This window comes from Gymnoscopelus braueri (genome assembly GCF_963280865.1).
Source record: "Gymnoscopelus braueri genome assembly, chromosome: 13".
Lineage (NCBI taxonomy): Eukaryota > Metazoa > Chordata > Actinopteri > Myctophiformes > Myctophidae > Gymnoscopelus > Gymnoscopelus braueri.
The window spans coordinates 51,794,354-51,814,955 of record NC_137615.1 but is presented as its reverse complement, the minus strand read 5'-3'; the positions used below and the strand labels follow the sequence as shown (position 1 = coordinate 51,814,955).

The 20,602-nt window shown below is 39.9% G+C and overlaps 1 protein-coding gene across 1 annotated transcript; it reads right to left on the bottom strand.

The window, feature by feature from the left end:
• Positions 1 to 9,488: 9,488 nt before the first annotated feature.
• On the bottom strand, positions 9,489 to 16,499 carry LOC308099683 (extracellular calcium-sensing receptor-like; the record flags this gene model as incomplete). Its single annotated transcript, XM_080448417.1, has 6 exons — positions 9,489 to 10,402; positions 12,192 to 12,315; positions 12,411 to 12,638; positions 14,078 to 14,290; positions 15,186 to 15,455; positions 16,353 to 16,499. 6 exons carry the CDS (start codon positions 16,497 to 16,499, stop codon positions 9,489 to 9,491), a joined length of 1,896 nt encoding a protein of 631 aa, XP_080304543.1.
• Positions 16,500 to 20,602: the final 4,103 nt, after the last annotated feature.

Sequence of the window (20,602 nt, the reverse complement as noted above, 5' to 3'; positions counted from 1 at the left end):
TATTTTGCAGAGTAGGCTGAATTGCATCGGAGGTTGTCAATTAATTGTAGTAGTTCAATTGCCTCTATTTTGTGGTGGCGGTAAAGTAGGCTGTTTAATATAATAATTAAGTGAATTAATTTCAAATCAAGCAAGTAATAATAGGTTATTGTGTTGGCTTGCAGTGCTGGTTCAATGTACTGGTTGCATTCTACTGTTGCCTATGCTCTCGTATTGCTAAGCTATACTTGTTTTAAAGGTCGGGATGAGTAAAAGGTGATTCTCATTTTGCGGCACACACCTTGGATATGAGGATGGTAGGCTGCAGTAACTTTCTTAAGTAGTCTTTGAACACTGAAAGGAACCCATCTGTTTCATTTGATTCTTTAGCAAATGGCAGCCCGTTTAAATGGTCATGGTGATATGAGATGGATATAAACACTGCTAAGTTGGTTTTGTCTTGGAAACGACGTATGTTCCAGTTCCCCGGATGTAATGCATACTATGAAAAGCGGTTGACAAGTGATGTTGACATGTTATGTGCGACAAGCTTTCAGAAGTAAGTATTGCAGCAGAATAATCGGGGTTGTCAATGTGGCTGGGAACCTAACACTGCTTGTTTAATGGGTCGGCCTAACAAATCATTAAATAGTAGAGTGTGCATTAGGGAAGGACTGTTGTTGCGATAGACTGTAATGGCAGTCTCCGATTTGCATCAATTTAATAGCTGTCATCTCCGTCCAGGTTATGTGGAGCTGGCCATGTTAAAATTAATTAGTCAGTAAACCAAGTACCTTGGTTGAGTTTTTTTTTAAGGTTTAAGATCTTGAACCGCTCAAACTTGACGTTTTGTTATGAAGTTATTGAACTTGATGAATGTTATGGTCGTTAATTAAATCATCTCAGGAGGCAAACATTTTAGTTTACTCCAATTGGTATGTCCTTTAAAGGGTGTTTTATCATTCTCGGTATTGACACAGGCTGTGGTTCTCCTTGCAGTCTTGTAAGCAAGGTTGCAATTTTATAAGCATGTATGGAAAGGGAGTACTGGATTCAGATTAAATATGTTGGTTCTGCTAGCCAAGTCCATATCCACTGCTTTCATCTATGTGGAGTCTAATCTGAGCGTATATCAAGAGCTAGACATGCATCCATCATTCGATGTTGCATTTCTATGGAAGGACATTTATGATTTATCTTAAGTCTCTCATTGGAAGCTGCTTCAGTATTCTGTTAATTAGAAAGTCAATCTGTGGTTAGATGTGGCAGTCATAGATCTTTGCTGTTAACACACAGATCTTAGTCTGTTCTCACACAAAGCAGCATTATGTTTTATCTGTGGCTCATTTGTTCAACAGGTCATGTCCCATCTTCAGTTTAAGCTTTAATTCAGCAGAACAAATCTCAACTTTCTGCATATTTTCAGTTGGTGCACAGTTCAACCGTTCTGATTAAAATGGTCCTTAGTGCCATGTTCGATCAAATGGGGAGTTTGTTGGCTCAGGATGTAATGAATACAAGTGTTGTAATTGCTAAATGTAAATGGTAGTTCTGTTATTACCATGCATATCTGGTGGTCGCTGGGTGAAGTTAAGGTGTAGCGTAACCTCAAAGTCATGTTAGGTTTAAAATGTTTCTTTAGTTGGCACTAGAGAGTTCAGCTGGTTACTCAAACTCAAGGCATCATGGTTGATGCGGTTAATGGGCATCATGGCTGATGCGGTTGGGTTGCTCATGTTTGGGTCGTGGTGCATGGTGCACGGGTACTGATTTCAGATTTCTTAAAATATATATATATATATATATATATATATATATATATATATATATATATATATATATATATATATAGATGTCCTCTTCGATCCTACTCGCGGTGCGGCACTGCACGCCGGTGGACATCGCTTTAGGACACCGTTTAGGACTCCTGAAGTTCAGGAATCAACAGGTGGTCTGTTGAACTCATGGATTTGAGAAAATAAATAATTAATAATAATAATAATAATTTAATTTTTTTTTTTTTAAATCGCATCATGGTTGATGCGGTTGGGTGGCATCATACGGCTGATGCGGTTGGGTAGCATAAGAGTTGATGTGGTTGGGGGCATCACGGTGATGCGGTCGGGGGCATCAACTCTGAGCTTGCATCACGGTTGCATTAACACTTAGTCATGTTAAGTTTAAGTAGTGTATTCCTCTATGTGGAATTAGAGGAATGGTTAAGTGCTGCCATACCATATGGCAGCTAAGGCCTTTTAGTTCACATAAAGTTAGTATGTCCTAGTCGATCCCAGACGCTTGTCTCGGTGTGTTGGGGGAAAAGATGGGATATCGGCTTGGTCAATTGGTTTGAGGTAATCACCACTCACATAGTTTCTACCATCAGATAGGATATTCCTCTATGTGTTATTAGGGGAATGGTTAAGTGCTGCCATGCCATGGCAGCTAAGGCCTTTAGTTCACATAAAGTTAGTATGTCCTCGCTGATCCCAGACGCTGGTCTTCGCTGTTTTGGGGGAAAGGATGGGATATCAGCTAGGTCAATTGGTATGGGTTTGAGGTTTCACCCCACACATAGTTTCCACATAGAAGTTCACATAATGTTAGAATATCCTAGCATGATCCAGAATTGCTAGCTGCAATTTCGTCACTGTCTCCATCAGGAGTCAAGTGGGATATCTGCTTGGATGAATCGGTGAGCGTTCACCGTAGGGCGTTCTTGGTTCCGCAGTGTTGGGGGTTATATGTATATATATCTCCCTGCTCTTAAAGGTTAATGATGGTTGTCTTAATTATGCTGAGCAGGGAGAAAAATGTAGCAGAGCCTGAACGCCAAAATAAAATATTATTACATCCACTCTTGTATTCTCATTCTATAATATTGTTTCATATATTTGGTCTGTAATATTGGTTCAATCTATTCGTGAGTTATCTGACAGAAATTATACATAGCCTGCGAGTTAGTTCTGGCAGCATACACTCGAGAGAGATTCTATGGGGCTGTTTACAGCGTCATGCAGACCCATACAGTACGTCATACTCTGACGTGGCAGTGAGCTGACCAATCGGGCGGGTTATTTAAGCTCACCTTCATCTGTGTTCTGTCTGCTTTGTGTTTCATAGGTGTTGTCATGCAGCGTTTACTCCCACCACCACCCCAGCACCACCAGTGGGCTCTGCTATTGGTTCTGTTCCCCATGGGGGGCTGTTATGTATATATATCTCCCTGCTCTTAAAGGTTAATGATGGTTGTCTTAATTATGCTGAGCAGGGAGAAAAATGTAGCAGAGCCTGAACGCCAAAATAAAATATATTACATCCACTCTTGTATTCTCATTCTATAATATTGTTTCATATATTTGGTCTGTAATATTGGTTCAATCTATTCGTGAGTTATCTGACAGAAGTAAGTCTTTTAATTTCAGTATTTACAAATTTCAATACTTTTACTTCTACCCCACTACATCTCAGAGGAAAATATTGTACTTTTACTCCACTACAAGTATATGAAAACTTTAGTTACTAGTTACTTTGTAGATTTTGATTATTATTACAATACATACATTAACCACTTAAGCCATATATATATTTCGTCCATTTGAAAATAGCAGATCTACAAGCTCACAATGCGTCGCATCTAGTTTCATATCGTTTTATACATTTTGAACATGTGAAATGGGACATTCTGCACAATGAGTAGGCTACTTTTACTTTTGGTACTTTAAGTATATTTTCATGCCGATACATTTTATACTTTTACTCAAGTACATTTGTAATACAGGACTTCTACTTAACAGAGTATGTCTACATTGCAGTATTGATACTTTTACTTAAGTAAAACATGTGAGTACATCTTCCATCACTGGTTGTGAGCGGCTACTTTTGTGTGACACTGTATACTCAAGGCATACATGGGCAACTGGCAGCCCAGGGGCCACATGCGGCCCACACCTTCAATAAATCCCTGCAGGTTAATATTGGAATACTGATATATTATTGATTTCAGCTGTTACAATTCCAAACATGCAAACATGACCCGCTTTAATTACTTCAGTCTATATTATAGTAGCTTAATGACTAGCATTAAAATTATATTATTTAGTATTTAAGTTCATAGCATAAGTATAACTAAATGCATTTGAAATAAAAATATAGCTGCAAGCAGCAATAATACGGGACCAGTGAATTTAGGAAGAAAAAAGAAAGAAGCAATGATAAGCAATATGCACAATAAGCCATAGAAACATAGAAGACTGAACTTGAGAGAATGCAATTAACAAATGAGCATTTTAAACCCTCACTAACCATAACTTCAGTAAAACTATGCCTACCCCTAACCTCAAGAAATACTATGCGTAAGCCTAAGAATGCCAAATCACGATCACCTCAACACATTGTCGGGGACAGGGATCGAACCAGTGACCTCCGGACTCATAAATACAACTGTAACAGTTTACTTGTCTTGCAATTGCAATAATGTGGTTGTTGTTGTTGTTATGTGCTGCACTGTGAAGCCAGTGAGCCATGCTGTTGTTGCTGTGTTTGTAGCCAGCGTGCAATTGCCTTTGTCGGGTTAGAACAGTCTGTCAGCTATAGTCTGCTAAGTTGCAGTGGCAATGTGGTGGTTGTTGTTGTTGTTGTTGTTAAGTGTTGTACTGTGTGAGCCAGCAAGCCATGCTGCTTCTGCTCCTCCTGCTGTCGTTTGTTTTGTAATCTGATATCTCTCTCATATAACGTGGTGCCTCTGGGTCTGCCTTACTGAGGGTAAAAGCAGCAGCACTGTCTGTATACCTGCCATTTCATCTTCTAAGTTTTAGTTTGGCAAATATATCCTGAAATCATTTCATGATATATTTACCAAACTAAAACTTAGAAGATATTATCAGCAGGGAGGAAATTATATTTATAGTTGGGGTGGTGCATAGTAAAGTGAAGTGCAAGTGAACACAGAAAAGAAAAATCACACCCTGTGTGAAGTGGGCGGTGTATTCCTAGCTAACTACAATACTGAAAGGAGTCAACCAATGATGTACAAAAAATAAATAACTATATAACTAAATAACTATAAATATATTTATTGAAACAGTCTTTATGAAAGTCATATTCCGATGTACAATATACAAAGTAAAAATAAATACATTTATTGAAACACTCTTTATGATGGACAAAACCATAACTTGAAAAAAACCAATTTATGGTTTTTTTCAAGTTATGGTTGCTTATATAGGGCTATGCACATGTGTCATGTGACACTGGCCAATCACAGTCCTGAATAGATTGTGATTGGCCAGTCACAGCGCAGGATAATTCTACAAATTTCCTGGGCCCAGATCACAGCGCAGGAAAATGTACATTTTTCCAAATCTCACTTATAGGGGCGGTTTCACCGCCCAAAAATACACAAAATAACAGAACAACTTTGACCAAAACATGACAATATCATAACCTTTTCTTTTCTTTTTTAACACTAGCAGGCAGACCCAAGCAAGGTTTAGTTGAAAGTTGAATGCACTGATGCAAAATGGAAAGTTATACAATGACATTGACTAAATAGCTATTGATGAAATATCAAAACATTTTGGGCATACTGGGAAATATATGGATGCACAACATTATCTATATCTATCTATCTGTCTATCTGTCTGTCTATGTGTCTGTCTGTCTGTCTGTCTGTCTGTCTGTCTATATATCTGTCCATCTATCCATCTATCTATCCATCTATCTATCTATCTATCTATCTATCTATCTATCTATCTATCTATCTATCTATCTATCTATCTATCTATCTATCTATCTATCTATCTATCTATCTATCTATCTTTTATTATTAGATCAGATATCACAGGAAATCTTGAACAGTTTGAACCTCTAATGAGTTCTGAAATTAAGATGAGCTCTCTAATTTTCAGGTGCTATGCTTAAGTTTCTGACTAAAGGAGCTACAACACAGCAAGTATCAGATACAAGCAGCTCAGAGTCAGATTTTAGTGATGTAGAGCCAGCTACTACAGCCACTACAAGTAAAACCAAAGTTCCACTGCCTGCATCTGATACAACCAGCTCAGGCTCAGGCTGCGAAAAAAAATCGCGCGCGCGAAGGACACATGCTTGTGTCCCGTATCATGCTTAGGGCCCCTGTGGAGTCTAAAGCAGCACTGATTGTAGATCGGCTATTTTCACAATGAAGTATGTCATACATTGAAAAAACATACTCTCAAATAAGCATTTCATGTTATCTTTATCAATTGCACATGAATTCATTGATACAGTCATGTTGTTTGCATTGCACTTTAAATGAAGTCTGCATGAAGTGAGCCTTGAACTGGGGACGTTGCGGTTGTCAGGCAGACGTTTAAGCGAGAAACCATTGGACCGACAGACCTGAACTGGTGAAAAAGCAGCTCATACAGATGATACAGTTTCACGCAAATAGCTGAAAAATCCTGGGTTTAAGTGTTTTTCAAACTGCTCAAAATTGCGGACAATCTAAGGGCGGAACTTACTGATCAAAGCGATAGATGTGTTCGTCATGAGTCAAGGCACAAGTGTAAGCATGTTTCACGACTTTCGGCCAAACGAGGCATGACTTTTGCCTGTTTAAAGTTTGCATGTTAAAAAAAATGCTATAGCGCCCCCCTTTGGCCAATTGGAGTGAGATTGGTTTCAGTGATATTTGGAATGACCCTCTACATTACTGCAACGTTTCAAAGAAATGTGAGTCTGCATGTGTGTGTTAGGGGCAGATGAATAATTTTCATAAAACTGCAATAGTTAAAATCAATCTCCTCCTGGGATTTTTGAGTAATTTCCAAAATTGCGAAATTCTTTACACATGAACTTTGGACCTCTGCCGACAAAACGTTAGTAGCGGATTTTCCATAAGTGAAAAAATGCAGAAGTTATGAGCCAATGTATGTTTTTCATATAATTCAAAATGGTGGGAAATCTAAAGGTCAGAGGTCAAAAGTAGCGATAATACGGGGCCAGCGAATGCAGAGAGAAGAAAGAAAGAAGCAATGATAAGTAATATGCACAATAAGCCATAGAAACATGGAAGACTGAACTTGAGAGAAAGAAGACCATGCAATTAACAAATGAGCATTTTAAATCCTCACTAACCCTAACCTCAGTAAAACTATGCCTACCCCTAACTTCAAGAAATACTACGAATGCCAAATCATGATCACATCAACACATCGTCGGAACAGGGATGGAACCAGTGACCTCCGCACTCATAGGCTGCCTTTCTTCTCATTGAGCTAGAGATATGACAGCCTTGGTAGTGTCTGTTGATATATATGTCTTTCCGTCCCTGATGGACCAAGCCTCTGTTTTGCTAACTACTCTAGATCACTGGTTCCCTAACCATCTACCGAAATTGTACGTCTCCTCAGAACAGAAACCAGTAAAAGTAGCCGATACAAGCTCACAAAACGTGAAAAGTTGTGAGATTGTAGATCGGCTATTTTCACAATGAAGTATGTCATACATTGAAAGAAAATACTCTCGTTGCTATTTGAAAAGTTGTGATATTGTAGATCAGCTATTTTCACGATGAAGTATGTCATACATTGACAAAAAATACTCTTGTTGCTATCTGAAAAGTTGTGAGATTGTAGATCGGCTATTTTCACAATGAAGTATGTCATACATTGAAAAAACATACTCTCAAATAAGCATTTCATGTTATCTTTATCAATTGCACATGAATTCATTGATACAGTCATGTTGTTTGCATTGCACTTTAAATGAAGTCTGCATGAAGTGAGCCTTGAACCAGCGACCTTGAGGTTGTCAGGCAGTCGCTTAAGCGAGAAACCATTGGACCAACAGACCTGATTCAGTGAAAAAGGAGGTCAGACAGATGATATCGTTTCACGCAAATAGCTAAAAAATCCTGGGTTTAAGTTTATGAGAAGTCTTGGTAGCAGCACTATCCTGAACCTGAATGAATAATTATGAATTAACTCTTTGACTGCGGACGACGCGATAACGCGTCAAGTGCTACTTTGTCCAGTTGGCCGTTGACGCGCTCGACGCGCTGGACGCGCGTTCATTGTTTAATCTCTGATTGCGCTATGCTGCTTAATATTCAATGTTATTCTCGAGTTCCACTTACTTCACGGACATCTGCATCCGGTTCCATGACCTGGATTCCGTTTCCGGTTTTTGATTCTTTTCCCCAGTCATTTTCGTCCAAAATAGGTAAATAAACGGGTTTTCACACGGTATAACGGACAAACGGAACGGTTCTCTTCTATAATCTATGGTCTGGGTGACGATCAGTCATCGCCGTCGTATATCACAACGTAATTTTCGCCGATCAAAACAATGGGGGGGACGTCACATCCGTTTTTCCTTGTCTAATCTATGAAGAAGGGTGAGAGAGACCCAACGACATGGATCAAGCTGTCATGTGCTGCGCTCTAGTGGCGGATTTGTGCTGGGTCTTTACATTATGTGTCCTTAAATTATTTTCATGAGAAAAATTCAAAATATAAAAATAAAAAAACACGAAAATTGCTGGCACTGGGGGAGTACTTTATGAAAATACTCTGGCAGTCAAAGAGTTAATATAGGCCTGCATGGTCTCTGTACAAGGACCTATGATTGGTCCCACTGGTTACGATTGAAAAAAGCAAATAACTTGCAAATGAGTTAAAGAGATAGTTCACCCCAACATGACTTTTTTTCTGTCAATTAGTCACCCCATGGAGATTTTAATTCATGGATATGTTTTAGTTTGTGCTGCATTCATAAGCCAATAATTTGATAGGAAGGAGACACAAAGAGTCTCCTCTGTCTCTCCTACCGGAACCGCTGCCTACCGGTCTGCTGGTCATCAAATTATTGGCTTAGGAATGTGACAAAAACAAAAAAAATATCCATGAATACAAGTCTCCATGGGGTGACTAATCTATAGAAAAATATATTGTTTTTGTTGGGTGAACTATCCCTTTAATATGAGAAGCTGTTTACACATTATCAGTGTCTGCTTTCTGTCACACTGGAAAGGAGTATCCATGAATGAAGTTGATGACATTGTTACCTATTAGAGTAAATGATCATTTCACAATTAAGTGTTTTTCCTGCACTGAATAGCCTATCATTGTGGGAAGCAAGACTTTTGGAGGGGTGAGCAACACGGGAGCTTAGAGTTGGGCCAGCACCTATGAAAATGTTGTTTTCAAGTCTATTGACCATGACATCACACAAAGCAGCTTTAACCCAATGAAACCAGAAGCCTTAAAACATTATGCCAAAGATAACAGCTAAAGGGTACATTTGACCATTTTAAACCTATGCATAATTTGCCTTTTAAATACCTACTTTGACCCACAGAGAATTAATAATTGCTTTTTTTCATGATAAATTAGATAATAGATGTTTGGATTTCCGACCGGATTTAGTGACAACCCAATCAATTCCTAACGAGGTGATCAGCAATCAGATATAACCATATAAACGTATCGTTATAAAATACACTTTTATAAATTGAATTTCTGCTTCTACGTCTTGGTGGCACCATGACCCATGATGGCCTTCTTAGTGTTTTTCTCGGGTTTCAAAAGGATTATATAACACTTTGGTCCAAACAGTGCCACCAAAAGCCCAAAACTAGATGCTAAAATAGCAAATACCTCCACTACATCTGCATATTTGCCTGGAGAGCTGATATATGCTGGGATGAAGGCTATCCACACGGCACAGAAGATCAACATGCTGAAAGTAATTAACTTGGCTTCATTGAAGTTGTCTGGAAGGTTCCTTGCCATGAATGCTAGGATGAAACTGAGGAGTGCCAGTAAACCAATATAACCAAGTAACACGGCAAAACCAACTATTGATCCCACTTCACACTCATAGACTATCTTATCACTGTGGTATTGTGTGTTCTTATGAGGAGTTGGTGAGGAAGACACAAGCCAGGCTGTGCAGATTGTTGCCTGGATGGTAGTAAGAGCCAGAACTGTTCCTCTCTGCTGTATAGCACCGAAAAACTTCATAATGTCTGCACCTCCAGGCTTTGAGGCCTTGAACACAGCCAACACCACCATAGTCTTTACCAGGATACACGAGACACACAGCACAAAGCTGATCCCAAATACTGCATGCCTCAGCTGACAAGTCCAGAGCCTGGGACGGCCAATGAACAGAAGTGAGCACAAGAAACACAGTTTGAGTGACAACAAAAGTTGAAAGCTGAGTTCTGAGTTGTTGGCGCGTACCATGGGTGTGTCTCGATGATAGATGAAGATTCCCAGGACAATGGCACAGATAAGTGTGCCTAGCAATGAGATGGCTGTCAAGGAGATACCCAGGCCCTCATGGTAGGAGAGGAACTCCATGCTCTTAGGGACACATTTGTCACGCTGGGGACTTGACCAGAAGTCCTCTGGACAACTGGTGCACTCTGTAGAGTCTAACAAAAACAGAAAGTTTAAAGAGACAGATATGTATTGTCCCAAAGATAATCTGTGTTGTATGCTACTATCCTACTATAATCCTTCTTTATCCTACTATGAATGTAAAAACCTCTGTCCTTCATTATGTATGTCTGTCTGTCTTGTCCGTCCTCATCCATTTATATCCTCAGTGAGTTTACCGATAGAGCTGGACTTCCACAACAATTTCCAAAATGTAACCTGTTTATTCTATGAAATTTTCCCACTAGACCAAGGGAGAAATGCCACCCTACATTTTTCAAATCGGCCTCATGGTGGCGCTATAATAGGCACATTCACCTTTTGGCCAATACATCTGGAACGGTAGGTATAATATGCCGCGCCCATTTCCACCTGAAAAGTTGCAGTTTTTTTGCAAAACACTTTTTGCTAGTACTCCTACCAATTCTTTTCTAAATTGGTACACTATATCTCTGTAGTCATGTGATCAAGATGTATCTGTCTGATATTTTGGATTCCATTCCAATTGACGATGATTGGCTTTCAAAGTATGCAGGAGGGGCCCATTTTGTCCGTAAAAGAAATCTATTTATTTTTTTCACCTGAAGACCTCAGTATTTCCTCCTTACAGTCTGCCTCACCACAAGAAGAACTTTGGGTGTCTTTGCTTCTATTTATTTATAGTGTCAGTTACTAGCTCTGGTGTCACGTACGTCTAATTTACTCAATCTACTTCCTGTACGCAGACTTAAAAATAAAACCAGTGTTGACTAATCATATTACAGTGGCTCTTATTTTGAAATCCGCCATTTTTGAGCAAATCAGATTTTAGTTGAAACCAAGCCATTATGACGCTGGTCGAAAGTAAACAAGATCGCACATGGAATACACTTTGGTGCGTTCCCTTTGAACCTCCGCAGCATAGGTGAGTGGTTAATTATGTCATGCTGCCTAAAGAAACGTTGCTGTATTTAGTTTGTATTGCACCAGCAACAACTAGATGTGCGCAACAGACACATGTAGCGTTGTGCTCAGAACTGTACTCCTACATACACACGGGGTCCGTTCATAATTCCGACCTCCTCTGCAGTCTGATAGATTGTCGTCAATTAAAATAAGCAGTCTGCCGTCAAATAGTTATCTTAACAGATTCATTGCTTTTAAATGCACAACAATTATTCATGCTGTATATATGGCTCTGTTGCGTTTAACTATGTTACAGTATATGTGCTCTAAATCAGCACTGAAATGCTTACAGTCTTCTATTTGGTCATGAAGACCAATGAATTTGCTAAATATTCAGCAAAATGTTAGGGTGAGCACCAAGCAACATCTCCAAGTGCTCCCCTAAGATCTAGACCAAAAAGGTGATGTACACCGGTTTATACCACATTACACATGGCCGTTGTCATGCATTTTTCTCCTAAGTGGGTATATCGATCTGAAAATGATTTAAGACGATTTATTTAACTTTTTCCAAATTTAAGTTGTCAGTGTTTTTGCCACGGGCTGTGGATCTGTAGTGACAGTGGCAAGTATCCAGGCTGCATTTAATTAGGCTGGGGCAGCACCTGTCAGCAGGGAGTGTTGGGAGGAGTTGGACGAAGGCTCTATGTCCTCCCGGTGGGGGCTCCACACTGGCAGGGGAGTCAGTAGGAGACAACAGCAGTGACAACACACAAAATGTGTGTGGGGAGGAATGATTTGGAATGACGACTAACTTGGGGAGAATAAGCAAAAATAAAAGTCTGGATTTAGTTTTAGTTTTTAAACAACCCCGGGTATGGACTAGTAATGTAAACCTACCAGTCTCATTGCTGATCTCTCCCTCAGAACAAGCAATGCAGTCAAAGCAGCAGACGGATTCTCCTTTCCTTCTGGCCACACGAGTTCCAGCGGAACAGCTCACACTGCACACTGACCGAGGAGGCTACAGAGGAAAGTAACAACGATCAGTTACAGTCTAAACTCAATTACATTCACACCATGAGCTCCACATGAGTTATTTTAGAAAGCTGAAATTACCTTTTTGGATTCAAAGTTCCAGGAGATTCTGTCTTCATCAAGGATGAATTCTTCATATCCGGAGGCTGACTTCCTGACCACACCTACGTTATGAATATTTGTGCTTCCATCAGGAAGCCACGCCCAGTTCAATATATCAAAGACTGGTAAAACATCACCCTTCTCATCAAATGATACACGATCACCAACAGATGTGGTGAAGTTGACCTTTTCCAGGTAATAGAGAATCTAGAAATGGTGATGAGCAGAATCATGAAGAGCAAGATACTTAAAAGATCTACTGTATGTAATATACACTATAATGCTATGGTTACATTGACAGGAACTGTTGTATTAACTACACCATTGCAGTATTGCAGTACAACACAACATTAACTGAATGGTTTGTGTGTGTGTGTGTGTGTGTGTGTGTGTGTGTGTGTGTGTGTGTGTGTGTGTGTGTGTGTGTGTGTGTGTGTGTGTGTGTGTGTGTGTGTGTGTTTTGGGGGGGGGGGGCATTGACATTTTTTAGATTTAATGGTAGACTTACAGCACATAAAATGTGCTGTAAGTGTTTTTCTTTTGTTAAAGTGTACATTTTCTGCTCGGGATATTTTTTTCATCCAATCAGGGTGAATAAGTGAATTAGCAGACAGAATTGGAAATGGAACACAAGCTGAAATGAGATATGTGTGGGGTTCTCCTGATTGGATCCCTACAATAAGACGGCACAAAAGATGCTCCATTCTATCCATGAGAACCTTATGTTCACACATGGATGGAGCATCTTGGAAGCAGAAGTCTGAGACAGCAGGTCCCACACGAATCCATGCTACATCTGGGACCTGTTAGATGGTGTCAAAGGATGGACAGAACGGACCCTGCTGAAGCTACTATATACTGGGGTCGGCTGCTTCAAATCATCTATGAAGAAGTGGGGCTTGGCAGACAGTGCAGCATGCGAGTGCAGTGAGTCTAAGCAGAATGGCGAACATACAGTATATTAACTCTTGCCCCCTATACAGACCACCTTCAGAAGAACATAATTACCACCTATACAGACCACCTTCAGAAGAACATATAATTACGACCTATACAGACCACCTTCAGAAGAACATAATAATTACCACCTGTACAGACCACCTTCAGAAATCGGCCTCTTCGACCACGGACGAGGGCATGTCTACACAACACTGTGCTGGTCATATGATACATGAAAGATGCTACTATATGTCAATTTCTCTTGTTTTTCACCAATGTGATATTTATATTTTCATTATTATTCTGAATTTGAATCCAAATAGAAACAGGTATACTGTGAATTAATATCCCACCTGCCATGGCTGTATTGTCTGCAAACTGGCACAGCTGTGCCCACTGAAAGGCCCTCTTCCTGGCACACATTGCAACATGTCATGCAAGGCATGGGCCAGAGCATACACAGCCTTGTACACATTATAGTCTCCACTGAGGTCAGACATATCCAACAGGGTAGTTTCTGCTAGGTCCTCTTGTCCAGTACACACCCTTCCACCAGCATCCACCCACTCTGACGGAAGGGGTGCAAATTTACACTGAAATGTGTGCTCCCAAAACTGCTTTACCTGAAGAAACAACAATGAAGAAATAAGCATAAATAAAATAACAAGAAATAAAAGCTTAAATGCAAAATTAAACGGAATACTCACTATGTTATCCTCATGGCCATTGACAGGGTCATTGTCAGGATGTATTTTTAGCAAGAGGTCCTTGAGACCTGGTATCTCTCCATGACGAATGGCAAAACCCAGGGTGCCTCTCAGGTAGGGCAGGTAGTGAGGAGCTTGGAGACCTGGGTCTCCCCACCAAGCCGAAGTGGCAGGTAAGATCCATTGCAGACCTGTCACATTCTGCTTTACCACCTGTTGTGTGTTAGGAAGAGAAGATAAAAAAGAAGTAAAAACAAATAAATACATATATATATATATATATATATATATATATATATATATATATATATATATATATATATATATGACTGAGCTAATACCTCACCCATCGTCTCGGGTGTATTCTTAGCAACATATTACACAAAAACAGGTCCATATAAAATAAATCAGTCTCTCTGATGGAGCTATAGGCTACCTCACCCATCTTCTGGGGTACATTCTTAGCAGCTATTAAACAAAAACAGGTCCATATAGAATAAATCAGTCTCTCTAATGGAGCTATACCAAACCCCAAAGTGGCTCCAAACGCCAGATCTGCTGGATAGTGGAGGGTCTTTTATTTCTGGTCTCTCTGTGGCATTAGCCATTATTGCAAGAGGTTATCTTAGCGTAGCATTCAGCGTGTCTTCTCTTTCGGCGTGACTTGTTTTTTTTGTTTACTCTATGTGGGGGGAGCGGAGGGGAGGAGCAGGCAACTCAAGGTTGGTCTAGGTTGCATAGTTGAGCGCAGATCCATTGAGACTAGTAAGGTTGAGCACAGGGCGCATCGTCGGACGTTGATAAAAAAAAAGAAAAGTATATTGATATCGTTCCGTTCGTAGCGCGTACCGAACCTAGACCCTCGTATCGAACAGTTCAATACGAATACATGTATCGTTGCAGGCTTTATTTATAGGCTTTATTTATATATATATATATATATATATATATATATATATATATATATATATATATATATATATATATATATATATATGCTCACTTATGTATTCATAGATGAAGAGATGTCTTTACTTCAATATATTCTCATGATAGATTCCATCGGATTATGAATCCCTAAATTTACATTTATCATAATAACACAAACCTCCTCTATGACATTATGTATATATCTCCCATATCCAAACACAATGACCACAAGAGCTGTGGACGTCTTCATCACAGTGACAATCCTCTGGAGTTTAACCAGGTCATTGTTAAAGGGCAGAGGCTCTGAATAAGCCACACAACCCAGACCAGACTGGTCCAGACCAGACTGGATTAATAAGGCAGCATCACGGCCTCCATCATCATCACTAAACAACAGTCCTACCCAGGTCCACTCAAACCACCTCATAGTCTGGAGTATAGCTCGCACCTGATTGGTTAAAGAATGGAGGGATAAGTGTTTAGGTTAGATTATTCACATGGTGGGTAAATCAGTGTGTGGAACATGAACTACTAGATACAAACATTCTCTATTGTCTATTGTGTCTATTGTGTGTGCACCTGGAAGACGAAACTTGGTATTGTTCTAAAGAAGGATGGGAACTGAGTCAGGTCACTGAGACAGGAGCAAGCAGCAAAGTAACTTATCTGAAAAAACAAAAACAAAGCACAAAACATCTGTTCTGTAATGTACTAGATCATGGGTGTTCAACAGTGGGTCTACTTCAGGGGGGGCCGGCAAATCTTTGCGTGATGGAACATTTGCCAAAAAAGGAAAAGGGGTGAAATATAAGTTGTATTTAGCTTCAAACCAGCAGTGACTGCCTTTGCCCTTTGGAATCTCATTCCAGAAAGCAAGTGGATCACAATGTGCTATTTTAACACAAACACTCTACCCTATGATCACAATGCAGAATGCATACATCTGTGTATTCTTCAGCACCATGGACAGCAACACAAAAATCACGTTCTAACCCCTAATTAATTACTAGGCTACACATTTTACTAAGATACATGGATATTGGCTTTTTCATAAGCAGTAATCTCTGTCATCTGTCATCTCTATCGGTTGAAAACCTTACAAAACCTACACAACCTTTCCATTTTGACTTAAAACAAACAAACAAAAAATAGCAGACCGACAAGCTTACAACGTGTCACACTTTGATGCGTTGTGACCTTGTTGATTGGCTATTTTTGCTACTTTGGTCTAACGCTGTAGTATGATGAAATAGGGCATTCATTTAAAAAGAGAAAGAAAAGAAAAGAAAATACAATTTAAAAGTTGAAATATGTAGACACAAGCTTTTTCAAGTAGGAAACTTACCATGGGCACTCTGTACAAACCTAACATTCTAGAGATGGCAACAGAACTTTTAGAGGTAGTAGGACCCACAATTCCGATCACTGGAGGAGACCCGACACAGCTCTCATCCAGTGTAAACTGCTCCTCTCTCCCACTGATCAGTGACATCACTGCACGGAATGCAACTCCAAGCGTGAGACAGGTATCATAGATACTGTACCCCAGAGTCACATTGGGCAGCAGGCTGGGGTTTCTGTTGATCTCATTGATGGCAAAAGCCATGGTCTGCGCATATCTGAACACTTCAATGCTAAAACTAACACACAAAATGACACTGTAATGTTGAATATCATTGCTGTCAGAAACCATGTATCTCCATATTGAAAGGTTTTATGTTTTTGTTTAATAAATCAATGCCTTACTTTGTCTTACTACAGGGTCACACAAACGTAGCAAACTAGCCGATCCACAAGCTCACAAGACATTGCACCACAACGCCTTGTGAGCTTGTGGATCGACTAGTTTAGCAATTTTTTTAAAGAAAATATTCAAGTGAAAGTGAACGTGGTTAAAGGGGAATTTTGGACTAAAGTTTTCTTAGCTTTTCTATGACGTTATGATATCTTAGGATGAATGGTACAGTAGAAAAATTTCATTACTCCACCCCTGAGCCGCCACAGCTTAAAAGGTGCGCGGATAGGCCTTAGGTTAGATCACATATTTTAATAGCTTTTTTTTTTAATTTTTAATTTTAGATCTGACGTTCATAGTGACAGAACACTATGCAACCAAAAAAAAAAAAAAAAAAAAAAACAGAATTCTCGCTAGACGAGATTGAAATCTCGAGATTTCAATCTCGTCTAGCGAGACTTCTGTTTTTTTATTTTTTTATTTTTTTTTTGGGACAATGTTCTGTCACTATGAACGTCAGATCTCACCAAAAAATTTAATAAAAAAAGCTATTAAAATATGTGATCTAACCTAAGGCCTATCCGCGCACCTTTTAAGCTGTGGCGGCTCAGGGGTGGAGTTATGAAAATTTTCTACTGTACCATTCATCCTAAGATATCATAACGTCATAGAAAAGGTAAGAAAACTTTAGTCCAAAATTCTCCTTTAAGTGTGTCTCTGGCTTATATACATATTGAACTAATGAAAAGTATTAGAAAGAGCTTGTGACAAAATACTAACTGCATTTGATCCATCGAAACACAGGTTATTTTCTTTTCTTTTTTTTCTCCCCATGAAAAGTAACATACAAGGTTTCCACCCGACAGCGACTATGTGTACATTTGAAGAAATATACAAATCAACTAATCCTGGTTCTATCTATCAAAGCAAGGTCACCGTTCTCTTGCTTGCTAGTTGTGATACTCACTGATAGCAAGTGGGCTCCTGTTGCTTGGAGGTAAAAGACTGCTCAGGGAACACAGAGGTGACGTGGAAGGGAAACAAACCACCCAGAAGCACATCTCCAGTCTTGTACAATCTGTTGAGATTAAACTGTGCCTGTAACTCGCAAGAAGAGGAAGACAAAGGAGAGAAGGAAGAGAACAATGTCAAGTGTGAAAACAGGTGTATGTGTAGAGAAACCCTCATGACTGAATGTCTAACGCCCCCCCTCCCTTGTCTAAATCCATTGTCCAGTTGGTACGTTTTATACACAGGGCTGTGCCATCCCCTGCGCCACTTTATGGCATTATGTAATCCCTTTTCCACCTCATGGCATTACGTAATCCCTGTTCCACCTTATTACATTACGTAATCCCTGTGCCACCTAAGGCATTGCGTAATCCCTTACAACACCCATTTCTCAGAGACAGAAGTAGAGGCAGGGCTTAACATACATTAACAATACATGAAAATATAAAATCACAGCCAGGCCCCAGATTGGGCCTCTCATCCACAACCAGTGACGGACAGTAACTAAGTACATTTACTTGAGTTCTGTTCTTAATTACATTTTTGGAGTTCTATTTGTTTTTGCAAGCACATGACTTTTGGGCTACTGCATATACTGTTGAGGAAAAACTTTCGCACACCAATAGTAAAAACTTAAGAGCAGGTGCGTAGGCGAACAAGTGCACATCAATAATAAAAGAATATGGCCGCATACGCACACTGCCAAACTGCACAGTACAGGAGCACATTTATTGAAGGAGAAGAAGAAAAGGGAATACCAAAACGCTTGCCCCAAAACACAGTCGCCCCGGGCGCAAATCCGGTGACCTCGGAACGGTGTCTACCTGGTGTTCCTAAACGTAACCTCAGTAAACTATGCCTGAACCTAACCTTATTCCTAACCTTAACCTCAGTAAAACGGTGCCAAAACCTAACCCCATTCCTAAACTTAATCTCAGTAAAACTATGCCTAACCCTAAACGTATTTCTAACGTTATCCTCAGTAAAACAAATACAAGAATACAAAAAATGCCCCAGCGTGTGGTCGGCAGAGAAACATGGGGGCGAGCGTCTTTTGGGGTGAGTCTTCTGGTTACCTCTGAAAGGTCTGACAGGCGTTTAGGTCCTTAGACCCTTTTGATGAGGAATCGATCATTTTAGGCAAACCTTCCTGGTCCTGGGCTTCTGAATCGGACATAATATGTGGATCTGTACTCAAGTTAGAGTGATCCTGAGGTGGTTGCACCTCTCTACGGTAACCGGAACGCTCGCCCCACAACACATGTTTTTCACGGACCGCTCACCCCAGCGGTTCTTGTATTCTTGTATTCGTTTTACGGAGGATAAGGTTAGGAATGCGGTTAGGTTTAGACATAGTTTTACTGAAGTTACGTTTTGGAATACCTGGTGGCGACCGTTCCGAGGTCGCCGGCTTTGACCCGGGGCAATCGTGTTTTGGGGCGAGAGTTCTTGTATTCCTCACTATGTATCTCGTACGGCCCATGGAAGCACGTCCTCATCTCATAACAAATCCATGGGGTTTAAAAGACCCTGAGAGATAGAACATTCGTAACCTGAGCCCACTTGTTCAACATAAATTTTATTATTTTAATCACATTGCACCAACGTCACGTGAATGGAACGAGAGAGCTATTGTAACACACGCACACACTCGTACACACTGTTCTGTTCACTACTCTCTCTCTCTTCTCTCTGCACCTCGACCAGCAAGCTGAGCACTTGAACTTGAACCTTGACCATTGAGCCTTGCCGTCATAAGATAGGGTACTTCTGTATGTTGTTCTCCTCATCCACTTTAGTGGTGCTCTGCTTATCAATAAAACTATAATCAATGTACATATGAATTAATATTACAAACGTTTGAATCACCTTACATACAATAACCTGAATGCACAGACATGTTTTAAATGGACTGATTTTAACCACTTCTTAAATCATCTATATTTAGTAAAAGTAGGCCTACTTGGTAGGCCTACGCTGTTTTTTCCCCACTCAACAGGAAACTTTATCCTGTTAAAGTTTCCCGTTAAATGTTTTGGTTTAGATTTTTTGTGTACATCTGCCATTTTTGGATAATTATTTTTGAGACTAATACATTATTATTAAATGACAAATTACTGTGTAAGTGAAAACACATGCAGTAAATGTGTGTTTGTGTGTTATACAGATATTTACTGTGAACTCTACATGTCACATAATTTTAGGGAACATATTAAAGGTATTAAACTCATACACTTTGACAATTTTGTCAAATAAACAGTTGAATCAGAAGAGCTGATTTAGCGAGGCATTGACCCATGTGATATTTAATTGGTGTTATTGTAATGTTTAAATGGCCTCTAAGGTGTGCGTGCGTGCGTGCGTGCGTGTCTCTCTGTCTGCCTGGCAGATGACATCAATCAGCTAAGGGACTGTCATTTGGGACACAACTGGTGAGTTGAAGATGCCTTGGGCTTTACTCTTGTTTTTGAACAGAGAGTAACTCTCTGGTTATACATCAGTGCTATTGAACACCCTTTACGTCTGTGTGTTGTTTTTTGTTTTGTTTTTTTCCTGCAAAATGAACATTAAATGTTCATTTTCGAGTTAGCTGGTTCCTGCTGGATAGCAGAGATATTACATTAATGTGGACAGGACTTTTCATTGGAAATGAATGGAGGAAAGACCATGGTTATTGTAGTAGGAAAAAGGACAATATTTTCCCTCTCCATCCATCCAGCCATCCATCCATCCATCCATCCATCCATCCATCCATCCATCCATCCATCCATCCATCCATCCATCCATCCATCCATCCAACGTACTGTCAGAATAGAGCCCCCCCCCTCTCAGACAGTCTGAACAAAAGC